General features: G+C 44.4%; 1 protein-coding gene and 3 pseudogenes across 1 annotated transcript; 2 read left to right on the forward strand and 2 right to left on the reverse strand.

Annotated features, from left to right (window-relative positions):
* Positions 1-2,836: 2,836 nt before the first annotated feature.
* Positions 2,837-4,127, reverse strand: LOC136499660 (uncharacterized). The gene is made up of 3 exons (XM_066495236.1): positions 3,287-4,127; positions 3,143-3,220; positions 2,837-2,965 (listed from the first exon to the last, which is right to left on the reverse strand). The coding sequence occupies exons 1-3, from the start codon at positions 4,088-4,090 to the stop codon at positions 2,837-2,839; spliced, it is 1,011 nt and encodes a 336-aa protein (XP_066351333.1). The 5' UTR covers positions 4,091-4,127.
* Positions 4,128-4,157: 30 nt separating this feature from the next.
* On the reverse strand, positions 4,158-5,795 carry LOC136499661 (uncharacterized; annotated as a pseudogene).
* Positions 5,796-6,114: 319 nt separating this feature from the next.
* Positions 6,115-11,763, forward strand: LOC136499662 (uncharacterized; annotated as a pseudogene).
* Positions 11,764-16,695: 4,932 nt separating this feature from the next.
* LOC136499663 (26S proteasome non-ATPase regulatory subunit 8 homolog A-like) lies at positions 16,696-17,424 on the forward strand (annotated as a pseudogene).
* Positions 17,425-19,576: the final 2,152 nt, after the last annotated feature.

Genomic DNA, 19,576 nt, shown 5'->3' on the forward strand with positions numbered 1-19,576 from the left:
TTTATTTATTAAGTTCTTTGGACTCTATAAGTAGTTTTGAAATATCTGTTTGCATGTCTTACCTCGTATCCTAATTCAAAATTTTGTAGTTTAATTAGAATATTTAGGTGATTGTATATATATAATATTCAATACAAGAATAATCTATGCATGATCTTCTTGAAAGATTTCTACAGTGTAAAGACATCTTCATTTTTCATGCATGCCCATACTAACGCTACGGTACCTAGTATAAATATAAAGAATGAAAAAGACGACAAGAAAGATTGGCATTAGGCCAACTCCTTTTGATTCTTTACAAACACATCTGAAAGTTAACATGTGGGCTGTGGGTATCAAATCAAAACAACAAAAAGAACATGGATTCGACCATAAGTAGCATTTGCCCTCCTTTTTTGAAAAAAAAGAAAGGTACTGCAGAGTTACAGGATTGTCAATCTTATCAGCACCATCAATTTTTGGCAATTGTAGAACTCAACCAAGACACCCATTGAAGTGCTACATCCCTATCTCGCAACCCAATTAAGAGTAAGTTCTCGTAAGCATAGCTCCCCAGCCATTATTAAACTACATGAAGGGCTCTGAAATGAAGACTACTATTTGAAAAAAGAGTAAATGATTATTGTTTCCTTCTATGCATGATTATTGTTTCTTTCCATGCATGATTGTTTCCTTCCATGCATGACTGTTGTTTCCTTACATGCATGATTATTGTTTCCTTTCATGCATGATTATTGTTTCCTTCCATGCATGATTGTTTCCTTCCGTGCATGATTATTGTTTTCTTCTATGCATGATTATTGTTTCCTTCCATGCATGTGGCCTCAGGTGATCGATTTGTTTCCTTCAAAGCAGGCGGGGATCGCAAGCTTGGAGGACGTCCCACCTGCCAGCGCCACGGGATCGCAGGCGTGAACAGACGGACGAACCAAAATAAATGTCGCACCAAAAGATGTCCACGCTTTATTCTTTTTAGGTGTAGGAGATTGAGGGGATTTTGAGCAACCAATCTATGCCGCCGTGATTCCCGATTTAGGCCCATTTTCTCCAGCCCGTTAGCCCATTAGGCTTCCTCAGCCCGGCCGCCACCTCTATCAAAAACACGAAATAAAAACAAAATAAAAACCTACAACGACTTCCCCATCTTCTAAGGAAGAATTCCTTGTGTGTCATTAAAAAATTGCAATACCCTATGAGCCCCTGAAAAAGTTCAGTGGTCTTCAGTGCCATTGCTTCAACTTTTTATGCCCTCCATGCCACTGCCGTCAGTTTGGGCTCTAACGCCGTCAAACTGCAGGTATGAAAAGTCAAAAATACCCTTAAGTCTAAACATGTCATTAATTTTTTTGAGCATCTTAACGACTTTAAATGAAAAAACTTAAAACTAGAAAGTTGTAGATCTCATCGAGATCTATACTTTTTGTATAAAAATTATTTTTATTTAATTCCAAAAAATTATTTTCATTTAATTCCGCAAAAAATATGATTTGATATGATTAATATATCTTAGAAAAATCATATCTTTTTTTTTGTGGAATTAAATGAAAATAAATTTTATATGAAAATGCGATAAATGCACTGTAGGTCCATCAACTTTTTGTGCTGTGTCATTCAAGTCCATTAACTTTGAAAGTGCAGGTTTGGGTACATGAACTTTTAAGTTGTGTCATTCAGGTCCAAATCTATCCGTTTAGGGATTAGATCCTACGTGGCAATGCATGACAACACCATAGGTCATGTGAGCAGCACGTGAGGGCCCTTTGCGATTCGTTTTTTTGCCGATAGCCCCCTATGCTTTCCATTCCCTCACTCTTCACCCCTTCCTCTCCCTTCCCTTCGAAGACATCGTCTTCAGACGACGCCGGGGCGCTGGGTGGGACGATGGAGGCGACGCCGATGTTCCCTCAAGATTCGAGCTCCTCCGCTGCAGATCTGGATAAACCAGGTGATGTTCCACTGATTAGGTGCACAGAATGCCACAAGTGGCAGGTGGTTCGGCGTATTTCGAAGCAACCCTGGAGCGATGGTGAGGTTTTCTACTGTTGCCCGGCCCACAAGGTGAGATTGAAACTGTTTTGATTCGACTAGGTGTTTACATTGCAGTTTGCAGTGAAGATTGATCCTTTCCTCTTGCTTGTAGCGCAAAGGCTTGGGCTGTCCCTTTTTCAAATGGGAGAAGGAGTATATCGAACATGTTGATTCTTTGAAGATGGAGGGCATGGGATTTCGTCAGCATCTGATGCCACAGGAGCAAGCAAGTGCCTCCATTGCCGAGCAAGTTGTGGAATCCAAGGAGCAGGAAGCAGTCGTAGGGATGAAGAAGGAAAGAGGCATTGTTGTTGATGCTGATATTGTGAAACATTTGAAAACCTTGGTTAGAACTGGTGACAACTTAGTTAGGTTGATGCAACTGACTTGTTTCATGGCTCTATGTATTACCTTGTTGCTGTTCTTGATCCTGGTTGTAATCAGCATTAAGGTCTGAATGTGTACGGATGAATGACTAAGTTATGAAGTTCTATGCAATTTGAAGGTGTATTGTCTAAAATGTGAATGTGATTTTGCAATTTTTTTCTCATCTCGAAAAATGAAAGAAATCCAAACTGATTTCAACAAGCATAGAGTGTACACAGAATATGAACTGATAATCCAAAGATGCTTTGATATCATTTCAGTGAACTGGAGCATTGTTTTGCAACCAAAGCATACATGTCATTCACATACTTATACCTAACCAAAAGGTCATCTTTCTGCTGTACAAAAGGCAGAAAAGAAGAACATGCACTTAGAGTTTTTGCATGATTTACAATTTCACACACATCATTACTTGTCCTCTTCAACCAACAGCACCATCAGGATTGTTCATTGCAGCAGAAACCTTCTTGTGGGATGTTTTCTTCTTGCCAGCTGCAGTCTTCTTTGTAGCAGTTGTTTTCTTCACAGTAGTGGACCTTGATCTCCCAGCCTATGTTGCAGTAGTGGGTGGAACTGGCCTAGCTACTGGTTGGTTAGACAATATGAAGCTTGAAAATGGAAGTGGTTCTTTTTCCAGTAATCTACTCTGTGATGACTGAGAATGGAGATGATTAGTTTGAATAAGATGTTGGGTGATCTAGAGGAATTAAATGACAGTGACACTAACCTCTGCTTGCATCTGGGACATCATGGTACTTGATAACTGGGACATCATTGGCATGTCAGTTTCTTCAAACATGGAAACCTATAACATATATTTAATAACTTAGATAAGACATACTAGTACAATGTGCTAAACATGAGCAGTTACCTGACTAATCACTGGCATAGCAGTTTGAACTGGCATCATTGGCATGTCACTATAATCTTCAGTTGCAGCTTCCTCAAAAACCTCTTCAGTTTCAATTGGCATAGAAGTTTGGCTCCTCTGTGCAGGTGTCTTGGGTGGAAGTCTAGCCTTTCTCATGCTACATGTAGCCCTGTTATGTCCGTTGTCTCCACAGTATCTACATGTCATTTGAATTCCATGCTTTGTCAACCTTGGTCCATGACTACCTTGTACCTCAGATGGCTGCTTCTTCCTTGATTTAGGAGGCCTTCCAACTTTCTTCACATATACTGGTGGTAGAATTACATTGCCTCCAACTTTCTGCCATGTGCTCTTGTCTTTACATGGCCACACATTGTGGCCATAAGCACTGAGATAGCTATTGGAAGAGTAACACTCAGGAACAACTGACTCTGGTGTGATCCTTTCATGCCTCAAGCATGAAATTGCATGAGAGCAAGGGATTCCAGTGAGGTCCCACCTTCTGCAATCACAAGTCTTCATATTGATGTCCACTATGAACCTATAGTCCCTATCTTGTACCTGGAATATGCCCTGTCCAGCAGGCATTGCATAACATGTATTGGCCCATTCTGTGTTCCTATTAATTATCTTCTTTATCTTAGGACAGATGGGTCCCTGCCACTCTTCTCCCACCTCCCTCTGTTTTTTGTAGAACCTGGACATTAGCTGTCCCTTGATCTGCTCTAGCATACTAAGAATTGGCATCTCCCTTGCCTCCAAGATATAACTGTTGAACACTTCACAGCTGTTGTTCAGCAACATGTCACACTTTGGAAAAGTGCTGAAGTAAGCTCTGACCCAGGTGTTGAAAGGCATCTTCTGCAACCACTCATAGGCCTTCTGATCCAGGGTCTTCATTTTCTCCATGTTCCTATTGAACTGAGGTATTGAACTTGACCTTGCACAACACCAAAGCTGGTTCTTGAGATTTTCACCTTTAAAGTGGTGTTGGAAGTTGGAATATAGGTGTCTGACACAGAATCTATGTTCAGAGTCAGGGAAGACCTGTTGAACTGCTGGAATAAGACCCTAAAAACAAAAGTACAAACATATGAAAATGGTGTTTTCACCTAGCAAACAACTACAACAAAGGATACAGTGCTGTTTTTACCTTTTGTTTATCTGTCATGATGGTCCAAGGATATGTGTTATCTATGCCAAGGTCATTTTTTAGTGTCTCCAAAAACCACTTCCATGTCACTAGTGATTCCACTTCCACTATTCCAATGGCAATTGGGAAGATACATCCATTTGGATCAATGCCCACAGCTGTCAGTATTTGTCCACCATACTTAGTCTTAATGTGGCATCCATCCAAGCATATGATAGGCCTACATGCAGTCAAGAAACCTCTTTTACATGCATCCAATGACATGTACAATGTGCTAAATACATTGCCATCCAGGTTCAGAAAGAAGCTGCTGCCTGGGTTACTTCTTCTAAGTTCATGACCATAATCCCAAAGTAACTTGTATTGCTCCACCTCATCTCCCATAACTTTCTTCATAGCTAATCTTTTAGCTCTAGCAAGCTTGGACCTTGCTGGAGTTATGTTCTAGTCCCTCTGTACTGACCTAGCAAAATTTGTGAGGCTCATCTTCTGATCTGCCCTAAATGTTTCCAGATACTTGTCAGCAAGCCATCTTGATGTGCACCTCTTCAAAACCCACTTTTTCTGGCATGTGTGTTGTCCATTGAATTGCTTGATAACCAGACCATGGGATCTGCTATCCACTGAAGCATACAAGTTCCAAGGACAACCTTCTACACAGTGTGCTTCAATCCTCTTCTTCTCATTCCTTGGCAATTTAATTTCAACCCTATGCTTCAAACTGTATTCTGTAATTGCTTCCCTTAGAATCTTAGGGGTTGCAAACAATTGACCCAACTTAAATATTGGGTTATGCATATCCTGCTCTCTAAAAGTCTGAAACCTTAGTCTTCCTCCACTTTCATCATCTGATTCAGGCAACTGCAGCTCATCATCTTCTGTTGACATGTCATCTTCACTGTTATCTACAACACTGAAAGCTTTCTTGCCCTTATCTTTCTTCTTGCTTGCTTCTTCATCATCTGCATACTGAAAAAGGTCATCATCATCTGCATCCAGTTCGTAGTCAGAATCAACAAAATCAGGGTCCTCTTCACTGTTATCACCAGCACTGTCATCATCTCTGCCATCACCAAAATTAGGGTCCTCTCCACTGTTATCACCAACCCTCCCACTATTTGCATTGTCCATATGCATAGTCTTCATAGGACTAAAAACCTTGGGAGGTGAGTTCAATGGGTTTGCAACATTGTCATCCCAAGGCATTCTAGAAAGGTTGTCATCATGGTCCAAATACAGCACAAAATTCTTAAATTTGTGAACTAATGAGGACATTACCATTGTGTCTGTGTCAGACCAAATCAATCTCAACCCATTTGAAAGATTCTTCCCAGGTAGCAGCCAGAACACCTTCATGTTTGGATTTTTTGGGTAGTGTAACTTAAAAACAAGTTGCTCTATGAAAAGAGGAGACCATTTAGCAACTTCTACGTGGTCAAACCAACTAACTCTTCCACCCGGATAGGATTTGTTTAACCCTTGAGAAACAAAGCACCCCCCATGATGCATTTCCACTGAGAATTCTTCATCATCAGTGCCTACAGAAGAAAACCCCAAAATCTACAGCATAAATGACCAATACATGAAACCCTAGCCGACAAAATAAGATATTTTCTGCAACAAGCGACCTAATCGACGTAAGAAATACCTCATAAACCAACCGATTTCAGAGTTCATGACATCGAAGAACTCACCATACTGTGGCGCCCGTGCCCCCAGTGGTCGCAAAGAGGCCACCATCGCGCCGACCGGCCGCGATCTGCGCGGCAGTCAGCGCTCGGCACCACCACCCCGCACAATCTTCACCGCCTCCACCGGCTATGTCGGCGTCGGTCGACCACCCGCCGCCTCCGTCGTCCCACCCAATGCCCCGGCGTCGTCTGAAGACGATGTCTTCAAAGGGAAGGGAGAGGAAGGGGTGAAGAGTGAGGGAATGGAAAGCATAGGGGGCTATCGGCAAAAAAAACGAATGGCAAAGGGCCCTCACGTGCTGCTCACATGACCTATGGTGTTGTCATGCATTGCCACGTAGGATCTAATCCCTAAACGGACAGATTTGGACCTGAATGGCACAACTTAAAAGTTTATGTACCCAAACCTGCACTTTCAAAGTTAATGGACTTGAATGACACAGCACAAAAAGTTGATGGACCTACAGTGCATTTATCTCTAAGAAAATTATAGATCTCGACGAAATCTACAACTTTCTAGTTTTGAGTTTTTTCATTTGAAGTCGTTAAGATGCTTAAAAAAAGTAATGACATATTTAGACTTAAGAGTATTTTTGACTTTTCACACCTGCAGTTTGACGGCGTTAGAGCCCAAACTGACGGCAGTAGCATGGAGGGCAAAAAAAAGTTGAAGTAGTAACGCTGAAGACTACTGAACTTTTCCAGAAGCTCACAGGGCATTGCGATCTTTTTTTAATGGCACACGAGAATTCCCCATTCTTCCAATCGCTCTCGATCTGATCTTGCTCGATTCAGTGCGCCGCTCTTTCTTGCCGACCTCTTGACATCCACTGATCTCGCCGGCTACTCGTGCCCTCGACCTACAAACTTCCCCTTCCAAGTTGCAATACTTCCAATTGCTCGATCTCGATCCATTGCTGTCGCCCCATCATCCCCGACCTCTGGCGACATCTCGACATCCACCGATCTCGTCGGGTTCTGCCACCTCGAGTCCTCAACCTCGCGACCTCGCTGCATCTTGACATCTTGACATCCACCGATCTCACGGCTTCTGCCACCTCAAGTCCTCAACCTCGCTGTTCCACTCCTAGTACACCCTTGTGGTCATCAATTTTGAGGCGACCGATAGATCATCGAGTTCCCGTCCATCTTGGTCGACGGTGCCACCGGCCTATCACAACCCATGGCCACCGGTGAGATCAAGCCGACGACGTGAGTAGAAACAAAGGATTGCAGAAGATCTCAGATACTAGGAGGAGCATTGGCTCCTTACCCGAGTACTCTTTTCTGAATAACTTGTTCGACCCTTCTCTACTGCCTCATCCCTTTTGTAGCTCTTCTCTTTCCCAAAGGTTGGCCCCCACATGGCAGTCTAATACAAAAGAATATATGTGATAGGTTGGCCCACATGGCAATATGATCCCAGGGCATGTGTATGACATTATCCCCCCTGAAGATTAAGCTTGCCCTCAAGCTGACGCTTTTGTAACTTTAGATGTGTAGATAGCTTGAACTATGACCGCTTGGGTCCCATGGAAAAGTCAACCTCAGTTTCTCCATCACTGAAGTTATAGAAATCAGAGTTTCCAGAATCTCATGTCCAAGTAGCACAAGGCAGAGCTTAGTGCATTTATATATTGGAATTGTTAATACCTCAGTTTTTGCACCAACGAACTGATATAGGAGCATTTGTCCACCAACTTGCTCTAGTCTATCTTGAAATTTTTTGTTTACTTTAGACCCGAGCAATGGGATCAAAGCAAAAAAATTTATTTTGAAGTGTTGTTGCATGCCATCTCCAGGGTCTAATATATTTATATTCCAAGGTGACATTTTCTCAGAACAGTACCAGACTAAATTAGATTTCCATGGGCTGAAATGTTTATGCCACCACTTTATTGTAGCCATGACCATTTGACAAGCTGCACTAATTTCCCACATATTCCCTGGTTGACCTTGTAAGTGATCTGTATGAATTACTGCATGTTCTAGGAACAACAAAGGACCACCAAATAGGGCAAGTATGTTTTCTGTCTCCTGATTAGCAAGCCTGGGCATCGTAACATTTGGGGTCACAATAAGCATTTCTGTAAACTCCAGATCATTAGCATGAACAACAAGCTCTAGAATTAATGCCAAGTCATTAAGCTCAAGCGTCAATTTGGTCTTCGTGTTATCTGTGCACACCTAAGCGCATGTAGGTTGCTGTAAGCTGAGGTCATGTGGATGCTCCTCATTCCACACAGTAGGTGACTGCACTATCATCAGCACAACAACAGATATATGCTGGTTGTTCATTACAATACCAGGATCTCGAGGCCTTTCATCAGTATTCAGTTGCTGAAAATGTCTAGGGCCGAAACCACCCGATAGCTAGTTAAGCACTACACAACTATTTACCATCCTCAAATGTTGGAGATTGTAGACACCGCGCTACCATGACAAGTGCTCATCCCATACAAAGTCCCGACAGTGCATTTCCTCAGGTACCTTGGGTATAAGTACAGTTGGCCATCCCCTCTGCAACAGTGGTATACCTTTTCTTTCCTCTCCATCTTTATCAGTTATCAACCCATCAGTATGAGGTATTGTATGTAGCACCCAGTAATCACTCATTTGACATGGCATTCCAGCAAATGTCTGGTGAGTAGGACACATTGCAGATCCTAGCAGTTGCAACATAATGTGCCCATCTCCCAATATCAAATCACTGGGTGATGTTGAATGAAGAGGGCACCCCATCATTGTCTCCCTGCTGCCCATGCACTCTCCACCTTGAACGAGTTCATGCCATAAGCTGCTGTGGTCATCTATGTCAGACAGGACCTTATTCCATACCCCATCTGAAGAAGCCATCTCATTGAACACTCTGAGAGCATCACACTCAGAAAATACATATGTCTTGAAATCGATCGGCTTGCAATGCATCTGGTCAACTATCCCTTGAGCAATCTCCACTGTAGACGTCATCAAAACTCCGTGAACACCAGACCAAGGGTTAAAACCATAATGATGCCGTGGAAACATCATAATAAACACCAAGTGATCCCAGAGCTTCCAAGATTTCCAAGGACTGAAACCTCTTCTTTGCCATATGTCATCAAACATGGGATGTCCAACAGCGACTGGATCATGCTGCAGAACCAGCATGCCAAAGTGTGCCAGGTCACAGTTGTTTCGGTTGACGATGATAACAACCTCGATGATCTCCTCTACGAGGTTCTGCACCTTGTTAGCAGCATCAATAGCCTTTTCTAGGCAAAGGTAGGAGCCTTCGACATTGGAAAGTACCTGAAAGTCCTTGGTGAGTGGCTCTACCACCTAAGCTACATCCAAGTTCATGTCATCCATGGGTTCAGTATCATACTGTGGATCGTCAGCCCACATAGGGCTTTCATCAAAAGACTCCTCTAAAACATCCTTTGTTGCCACCGAAGCCTTGCAGGAGATTGGCTCGACAATTGGTTTGCTGTCCATGCAAATTGAACGCTCTCCATGAGCTATTAGCTCGAATAAACTGTCCTCTAACCCAACACCTTGCACCAACTCATCATCCTAGATAACAGGCATATGTGAATCTCCCTTTGATGTCACTGGATCCATGAACTGATCGTACTCAAGCATTGTTGCATGGTTATCCTCAAGATGTATTTCATCAGACTCATACACTGCTTCAATACCAAGCTCCACGAGACAGAGAGACCCACTAACATGAGTGAGAACATCATATATGGGTGGCTCAGTAGTTGGCTTCTTCTCCTCACCAACAAAGTAATTACCACCTTGAGCTAGCTGCTTCAGCAAACCAGGATGGTCGAACATATGTTGCTTTTCCTCATCCCACAAAACCACACTAGGCATTTCATCGAGCACCTTCTGGGCATCACTGGTGGACAGAATTGGTGCCTTAAACATGGTGTGCTTGCACTCCAGCGGGTCATCCATCTCTCCATCTAACTGCTGCGGTTCCTCATCCCAAACCACTTCTGAATGAGACGACAAATCAAACATTGGGTGTTGACTCTCTTGATGTGACATTCCAACAAACACCTGGGGGGCAAAGCACAGAGCAAGTGCTCACTGCCAGTTGCCTGCTCGGAGAAGAGGCCTCAGATCGAAGGAAATCGTCTCACCCCCAATCACATCGCCCGCCGAATCAAAGAGAATCCGAGGAAGTACGCCGATGTCGCTTGTAGGAACTTGTGGTGGTCACCACCGCCAGCCGTCGGGGTGCCTCGAGTGGAAGCTGGCCGACCGTCGAGAGTCGCCAACACCAGTACGCCACCGCTCCAAGCCCGCCGTCGCACACCGCCGCCCACACGCCGGAATCTCCGCTACTCGCCACCGGATTCCACACAACGAACCCGTGTCACCACACACCACCAGAAGATGCGCTGCAGGGAGGAGCCGCTGCAGCACACACTTGATGAAGGAGTCGCCGCCACGGAACAAAATGGAGCCCGAGCCGAAGAAGATGGAACGCGCTGGATCGATGGAGTCGCCACACCGGACCACTGGATCCGCCGCCGACGCGCCAACAATCGTCGTCGTCACCGATAACTAGCGCGGAGAAGAGCTGCGGTCGCCCGTCGCCCCCACGCCGAGGATACACTGGCTCTGATACCAACTGTCACAACCCGTGGTCACCGGTGAGATCAAGCCGACGACGTGAGTAAAAACAGAGGATTGCAGAAGATCTCAGATACCAGGAGGAGCATTGGCTCCTTACCCGAGTACTCTTTTCTGAATAACTTGTTCGACCCTTCTTCTCTACTGCCTTATCCCTTTTATAGCTCTTCTCTTTTCCAAAGGTTAGCCCCACATGGCAGTCTAATACAAAAGAATATATGTGATAGGTTGGCCCACGTGGCAGTATGATCCCAGGGCATGTGTATGACACGGCCGGACGCTGTCCACCTTTCGCACCTATGTCCGCCCTCGGCACCATCCCCGCCTCACAGATTTCTGCCGCGATCTCACTGGAATCACCCAGGATGACGTCGACGCTGGAGTCAGCCTCGCCGAGGCGCTGGAGATGCATGACCGCTGGCTCGAAGCACATGGTGCGCAACCTCGCCGTCGTAACCTGAGGAGATTGGGACTGCCGCACCATGCTGGAGGGGGAATGCCGCTTCAAAGGTATAGAAAAGCCTCACTATTTCGATCAGTGGATCAATCTAAGGCTGCCCTTCTCGGCAGCGTTTGGTGTTGGCAATGTCCGTTTCACTCTACAGGATGCGATTCGGAAGGCGGGGCTGTAGTGGGAGGGCCGCCTCCACTGCGGTCTGTATGATGCTGTAAACACCACTCACCTCCTCGTTGAGCTCATGCGGTGGGGAACCCTTCTCAAGATCACCGGCTCTTTGGCGCCAAAGCGGTCACCTCCTTTCCCTGAACCTAAGGCGGCGCTGCCATGTGTTGGCCCGCGCTCGTTGGTGTCGACGCTACCTCCTCAGCCTCAGGTGCCGCTGCCATGTACCGCGGCCACCGGGATGGACACAGTGCCGTGTTGCTTCTGTGGTGTGGCCAGCAAGCTAGGCGTGGTGGCCACGCCGGGCCAGATGCAGGGGCATTACTTCTACAGATGCGGCTGGTGGACACCGACATGTTCTTTCTTCATGTGGGCAATATAACTGCCTGCAGTCTGCACAGGTAAGTAGTAGGTAAGTATTTGCCTTTCCCCTTTACATACATCATATGAATTTCTGGTGCAAAGGTTTTTGATTATCTATTAGTTATGTATATATGCACGCATTATTTAAGTTTGTCTTAGTCTCATAAAGGATACTAGGTTTTTTTTTCACGCGTAAAATTCATGGAACCTAGAGCTCAGATCGGGTCGCGGTGGTGTTGGTGGGAAGGTGCCACTCGAGTCAGGTTGTGTGGCGTTGTCTGCACGTAAAATCCCTTGCTCGTTCCACATCTTTAGGTGGCGGTAGACTGAATCGTGAGTAGATTGTGATTGTGATTCTTCGAGATACACTTCATCACGGCGCCAACTAAGCCTTCGCACAGACTCAATTCCAGTTGTCCGCCATGGAAGCAGAAAGCAGCAAGACACAGGAGCGGTATGATCGTCTCGAAGAAAGTATTGATCTCTTCTTCACCATGGTCTCCAGTATGGATACTTTCCGGCAACAGATGCAGTTAAACTCTCACGTGGTTGAAAAAACAGTGACCAAGCAGATTGCAGAAACTGGTAGTGTGGTGGCTCAGTTGACCCTGCAACGTTCCACAGCTCCTGTTTTTGATGAACCTGAAAGCCCAAAATCTCACAAGTCAAACTCTAAGGCTGAGTTGTCTACTGAAAGGTGATGAGATGCATACCACTCGCTCTACTTTTGGTGCCAAACACACAAGGCCCAACACAGCAAATTACAACAGGCATACTCTCCCTAAGTTGCATTTTCCAACTTCTGATGTCACAAATCCAAGAATCTGGAGGGACAAATTATTTCAAGATTTACAGCATCTGTGAGAACATGTGGGTAGCAGCAGTATCGATGCATATTGAGGGCAATGAAGCAAAGTGGCTCCCAGTTTACTAGCTCGGTTTATAAAGGCAGTGGAAACTAAGTTCGGTGTCTATGACTATAGAAAGGCTATGGCAGAGTTACTGGAACTGAAGCAAAAGAATACTGTGAATGATTACTTTTAAGCTTTTGAAGACTCACGCTGATAACAACAGAACAGATGGTGAATTTCATGCTAAAGGTCAGGTTTCCCTCTACGCGGATGACGTGGTCATGTTCCTCCGTCCGGTTGCTACAGATATTGATCTTGTAATAGATATTTTACGGGTGTTTGGCGCAGCTACAGGGCTGAAATCGAATATTCAAAAGAGCAGTGTCACCCCTTCGCTGCTCCACGGAGGAATTGGATTTGGTACAACGACAGACCTTGCGATGGCGGTGGACCTGCCACCTTGGGCACTGAAGGCCATGGATAAGATCCATAGAGGGTTGCAAAAGGGGGACACTGCTTGCTGGCTTGGACGAAAGTAACTCAGCCACTAGAACTCGGTGGTCTGGCGGCCACTAACTACTCTCCTCCAGTATATATAAAAATGGCGTACCCAGTGTAGAGGAGCGTGTTCGGCTGGCTTAAAGTCAGCCGGCTGGCTTGTTTTTCCTCTCACAGAATCACAGTTCACGTCCTGCCAGAACAATATTTTTCTCTCACAATAATCAGCCGGAACAGTATTTTTTAGTCCTGCCGAACAGGCCCGAGAGCTTCCGCTTTGTGTAGGGTCTGGAGAAGGGTGTCAGTGGTAAGCCTTACCCTCGCCTGTGCAATGCGAGGAGACTGCGACTTGAACCCAGGACCTTCCGGTCACGGACGGTAAGACTCTACCGCTTGCACCAGGCCTACCCTTCAACTACTCTCCAGTATACATGCACGCATTATTTAACTTTGTCTTAGTCTCATAAAGGATACTAGTTTTTTTTTTTCATGCGTAAAATTCTTGGAACTTAGAACTCAGATCGAGTCGCGGTGGTGTTGGTGGGAAGGTGCCACTCGAGTCAGGTTGTGTGGCGTTGTCTGCATGTAAAATCCCTTGCTCGTTTCACATCTTTAGGCGGCGGTAGACTGAATCGTGAGTAGCTTGTAGGGAGGCTGTTGCTGAACCCACTAGTCCGATTGTGATTGTGATTCTTCGAGATACACTTCATCACGGCGCCAACTAAGCCTTCTCACAGACTCAATTCCAGTTGTCCGCCACGGAGGCAGAAAGCAGCAAGACACAGGATCGGTATGATCGTCTCGAAGAAAGTATTGACCTCTTCACCATGGTCACCAGTATGGGTACTGTCCAGCAACAGATGCAGTTAAACTCCAAGTTTACAAGCTCTGTTTATAAAGGCAGTGGAAACTAAGTTTGGTGTCTATGACTATAGAAAGGCTATGGCAGAGTTACTGGAACGGAGGATTACTTTCAGGCTTTTGATCATGCCAAAAATTGGAGCGTATTGGTGCTGCTGCATATAAATTGGAGTTGCTGACAGGTTCACAAGTTCATCCTGTATTCCGTGTCTCGCAGCTCAACCCCTTTACTGCTAACTACTCTACAGTTTTTTGTGGTGAGGGTTGTGTGGCAATTGTTCGGGTGAGGGTTGTGCGGCAATTGTTCGCATGTAAAATTCCTTAACTCGAGCTTGGATTTTGCTGCAGTGGCGTTGGTGGGGACATGCCATTCGACTCAGGTTGTGCGGCACTTGTTTGCACATAAAATTCCATGGTCGATCCGCGTCCAGGCGTTGGGCAACGATTGAGTACTGGTTGCTGTACTTCTTAAGCCAGTGCTCCAATCCAGGTTGCTCTTCATGCTGATTTTGGGGATTCACATCACGGTGCCTCCAAAGCCTTCCCCCCAGACCCGTTTCGTGCTCACTACCATGAATGAACAAGAGCAGCATGATGAGGATCGTTGGTCCAGGGTGATGTATAGCTTGGATTTGTTGTCTGCCAGGAGTTGGTAAATTAGTATGCCCAGGATCACAACAAACTGGAGCGTCATGTGGGAGAAAGTGGCTGGGCAATGGCTCAACTCACCATTGATAATCTGTGCCGAACTGAAGAGGATGGTAGATCTGCGCCGAACTGAAGAGGATGGTAGTGATACTTCCAGCTTGTCCTTGCTGTCACCACTCACCAGTGCCTTCTGTCCAACAACATCACAGCACCTTTGGCCGACACCTACCACCTCAATGTCCTGCTGGTGAGCTCAAATTTGGGGCCAATTCTTACAGAGAGGCTTTGGGTCCACTACTGGAACTCGAGCAGACTTCGTCTCTTCAGTATCAAATCTGTATGCATAACTCAGCATATGATGGGCATTTCTTCGTGTCTCATTTCATCAAAGGCTTGAAACTCGAAATTGGTGCAGCCGTCAAATCTCAAGTTCCTGATAAGGTTGACACAGCTTATTGGCCAAGATTCAGCAACAAGTTCGAGAGAGTGGCAGGTTCAAACTACCATGGCCTACTCACACTGCTAAACTAAATGTTCTACCCTTTTATGGAAGTTGTCAACAACCGGCAGATTAATCAAAGCACGGGGAGCAGGCAAATCCAAATTGTTTGCTCTGCCACAACTGCCTAGAAACACACGTTCATCTCATGAGGAATTGCCCATATACCAAGCAGATTTGGCAAGCAGTTCACACTCATCGATGGTAAATATTAAAGATTGGTGGAGCTGGAGCACAATACTGCATCAAGGTACACTTAAAGAACTCATGCCATCGGCTATACACGGAAGGATGCTGTGCGGTGTTTGATGGCAAAAACCTCGCACACTTGCAGCTCTCTGAATGGATTAAGTACAATGTTACAGATTTCCATCAACCCCAGGAGGAGCCTGGATGAAGCAGCAGATGGCACTTAGATTAGGATGCTGGAAGGGAAACATCGTTTTTTCCTTTCTCTACTCTTTTTTAGGAAGCTCCTGTACTTACTGTTTTGTTTCCTATACTATAAAATAATGAAAAGGCGGAGCACCTGCCGTTGTTCTAAAAAGAACTTGCTAAGTGTCCTGTGTTCTTGCTGTGATAATCTGGTTGTAAAGATTTTTGGTTCCTTGTGAGTAATATAATCTTCAAGTGCAAATGAATGAGAATTCAGTGTGGATTTATGTTATGTGCTGTCGATGCTAGCCAAAAGAATATGATAAAGATATATCTGGTTGAAATTCACTCTCTGGTTTGTCTGTGAGTGTTGTGTTTTGTAATCAGAACAGTGGTTTCTCATATCAATGTAGAAAGAACAGAGGGAGGGGAGGGGTCATTCATATTGACAGTAAATTTATGTGTGCCTCTTTTTTGCATATGTCAATGGAGTGGAACATGATCTTCTATATATGGCATGTATTGTCTTTTTTCTTGGTATAAGCTGTATCACTTGTTTCTGGAATTGTTTATTACTGTAATAGAATATCTGGGATGCTTGATTATGCATTTTCAGCTGACTTGCTTCTGAAACATGGCATGTTCCAATTTGCATGCATTCTGAGCGGCAAACTAAAAGCTCAATGCCGTTCTGAAGTCTTTTGTTCTAGTATTCAGTTAGTTACAGTGCTAATGTGTTTGCATATGTCTGTCTGTTATTTTTCTGCTTCTTTGTTTCAGAGAATCTTGTGCTTGTTGCTATGAGATGCTACTCTCTCATGATTTTGAGAATGAAATGAAGTAGCCATAATCTTGTCAGTTTGTTTTGTTGCTGGATCATTCTTTAACATTCTGTTAGTGATTTCTGGCTATTTGATGTATATATAAATAGGCAGCTTGTTTCCTACTATAACAAAATGGTGGAGGACTTGCCAATTCTTCCTAAAAAAACTTGGTAAGAGTCCTCTGTACTTGCTGTAGTAATCTGGCTCTAAAGATTCTTGGTTCCTTGTTGGTAATATAATCTTTGAAGTGCAAATGAATGGAATATATTTGGCCAGAATTCAGTGTGAATTTTTATTAGGTCCTTTGGAATATATTTAGTAGGCTCCATCACTTGCTTTTGGAATTGCTTAATAATAGAATATTTGGGAGGCTTGATCATGCATTTTGAGGTAACATGTTTCTGAGTCTGTTGGTTCAGAATAGAATTGCCGAGTTCCACACCGAGCTGGAGCTTCTACCTGTCAAGGCTCTTGAGCATCCTTGCATCAAGCATGCGGTAGAGTGAGCAATCCTTCATGGAGGGTGCCTACAACCGAGTGTTAAGCGCTCGGCAGGCTGTGCCACATGAGACCTACGTTTACTTCATGGACCTTCTCGCCAAAACAGTTAGGTGAGTAGGCTTCTGTTACTCATGGTTATTTGATTGTTTGATTTTATCTTAATGGAGATGCTATTGTGTTTTTCTGCTCTCACAGAGATGAGATCGCTGGGTGCAGCGAAAAAGGGGTATGATTCCCTATCTGTAAGTGATGCAAAGCAAATGCTTATGTTCAGTTCTGACAAAGATCTGCACTAGTACATCACAGAGGTAATTCTAGTCTTTTATTAATTCTGCCGTTCTTTTTTCTGAGTGTATTTCTATGTGAAATAATATGATAGTCAGTGTAAAGTCTAATCTTGTGAACATCATTAACAGGGGCACCCGGAATGGGAGATTAAGAACGCGCCGTCTTCTTCTAGAAGGCGAAGGAGTCGCAGCCCTGCAAGGAGATCCCATCCTTGCAGCTCATCAACCAGGCGCTCAGCTACGCGAGGGAGCTGGAGCGTATTGTATGATTTAATTTCACAGTAATCCCTGGTGGATGTTTATTTCTGTGGTCACTTGGCATGGCCTGTACTGTCCTTTACGTTCGAGATCAGCTCTGATTGCCGCTCTGAACTGTCTGAAACATCACGTGAATCTCTGAAGAGCTCGATCCCCTGGCATTGGTTTGTTAACTCCATTTGTATTTCATCACATTAACTGCATTGTTTGAAAGGTGCCCGGCATTCACTGCTGCTGTGAACTTTTGATGGGCTTAAGATTGAATTACTACATCGAAATTGCACTTATTTTGTTTTTTCAAAAAAAAAAAAAAAAAAAAGAGGAGAGGGGGAGACTGGTTACGTTGACAAGATTGGTCATATTGAACATACATCCCTCAACTGAACGGAAGAAGTCGGTGTTGTGGTTACAAAAACACACAATTTTACCTGTTTATTATTATTATGTTCTGTAAAGAATACTAATGAGAATAAACTATCGAATGGGATCAAAGTCATGCACACCTTTTCCATGTGTCATTGACAATAAATTGGAACTGGGTCTTGTCTGAAAATATCCTTTTGAGTTACTGGGAGCGGTTGATTTTCGCTTACTGTTATTTTCGAAAATGCTTGGTGTTCCTCGCAACCGCAAACATAAATAAGATGGTAAATCACATGCATACTTGGAAGCCTAAGCCTGATCGATTAATAATGTTATTCCCTAAATTCCAAAGGCGGTGCCTTTCTCTTTTCGGTCCATAGCAAAGGTAGTTTTCCGTCGTGGCACGCTCGCACATCCTGGAGCTTTAGACGAGCTACTCTATCAATCAAGTTACAGTTTAATGTTTTCTGAAGTCATCTATTTAATATTTAACTATTACTTTTACTATAATTATATACTAGAAAAGATAGAAAATGTATATTTTAATAAAAATATTTCTCAAGACAAATGTACCTATATCACTTCCAAATATGTGACGAAGTATATGTAGTTAGAGTCACAAATGGTGGACTTGCACTCCTGCACGCCGTCAAGTTGATATCCAGTTTTAGTCATTGCGTTCGTAGGTACTGCTAGTGGGTCGATTAGCTGATGTAATAGGCGTGACTGAGAGCTTCCCTCCCGCTCCGCGCGTGATCCCCTCGACGGCGCCCACTCCAGGCACGGCGTCCACAGCCTCCCGCCACCGCTGCTGTTTGGCCGGTCTGCTCCGCCCCTCTCCGTGGGTCGAGTGCAGCCATGGGCACCCTTCGGTAACTTCCGCAGTGCGCCCAGCCACGGCGCCTTCCTTTGCGCGCCCCTCCGGCCGGCTTCTTGCTGCATCGGACAGTAATCGATCAACTAGACAAACTAAGGAAACGTTGCGTTTGGAGAGGGGCTGATGTCAAAATGCCAAACAAAAGCCAAAAGCAGCCTCGCCAAATGTATGTAGATCATGGGATCAGGGAGGACTAGGTGTTTTAAATATCAAGACTAAAAAATGAAGCCCCGTTGATTAAGCATCTCCATAAATTTTTCAACAAAGATGACATCCCTTGGGTCTCCCTGGTTTGGGAGAAATATTATGACTCTGCAAAATTGCCAAGGAAATGTGAAGAGGGGTTCCTTTTGGTGGAGAGATATATTGAAGCTACTGGATAAATTCAAAGGGATGGCAAGGGTTGAGATGAGCAATGGGAGGTCTTGCTATCTTTAGGAAGACTTATGGGGAAGTGAAATTCTCTCACAAAAAATTCCTGAGCTGTTCTCTTATGCAAAGAAAAAAAAAGATCGTGTTTGCTGAAGGCAAGGCTCAAAACTCCCATGCACAGCCTATTTCATCTACCTCTACCTCAGCAGGCACATACACAAATGCTAAAGTTACAAGCAATCTTGGAAGAAATCACTGTTAATGAAGCACCAGACACCTGGTTTTACATCTAGAATTCAAATCTTTTCTCAGTCTGAAGAGCTTACAAGCATTTGAGTGGTCACCTAATACTACACCCTGCATTCAAATGGCTTTAGAATTGTTCATGCCAACCCAAGCACAAAGTTCCTTTTGGATGTTACTGAAGGATAGGTTAAGTACTAGAGAATTTCTGAAAAGGAAAAACATGGTTCTACAGGACTACAGTTGCATACTCTGCAATGCCTCTATTGAAGAATCTTTGACACACTTATTCCTTGGATGTCCATTTGCCACACAATGCTGGGCTATCATTAACATCCAGGTTGACAATGGGATTATCCCTTCCAGAACCTGCAA

Source organism: Miscanthus floridulus, chromosome 13 (assembly GCF_019320115.1).
Source record: "Miscanthus floridulus cultivar M001 chromosome 13, ASM1932011v1, whole genome shotgun sequence".
Classification (NCBI taxonomy): Eukaryota; Viridiplantae; Streptophyta; class Magnoliopsida; order Poales; family Poaceae; genus Miscanthus; species Miscanthus floridulus.

Coding starts and splice junctions, on each gene's coding strand:
- LOC136499660 (XM_066495236.1), bottom strand. CDS start 4,090: ATGTTGCTGAACAACAGCTGTGAAGTGTTCAACAGTTATATCTTGGAG. Junction 3,221..3,286: donor CTATGCCAGTGATTAGTCAG/GTAACTGCTCAT, acceptor TATATGTTATAG/GTTTCCATGTTTGAAGAAAC. Junction 2,966..3,142: donor TGTCCCAGATGCAAGCAGAG/GTTAGTGTCACT, acceptor ACTGCAACATAG/GCTGGGAGATCAAGGTCCAC.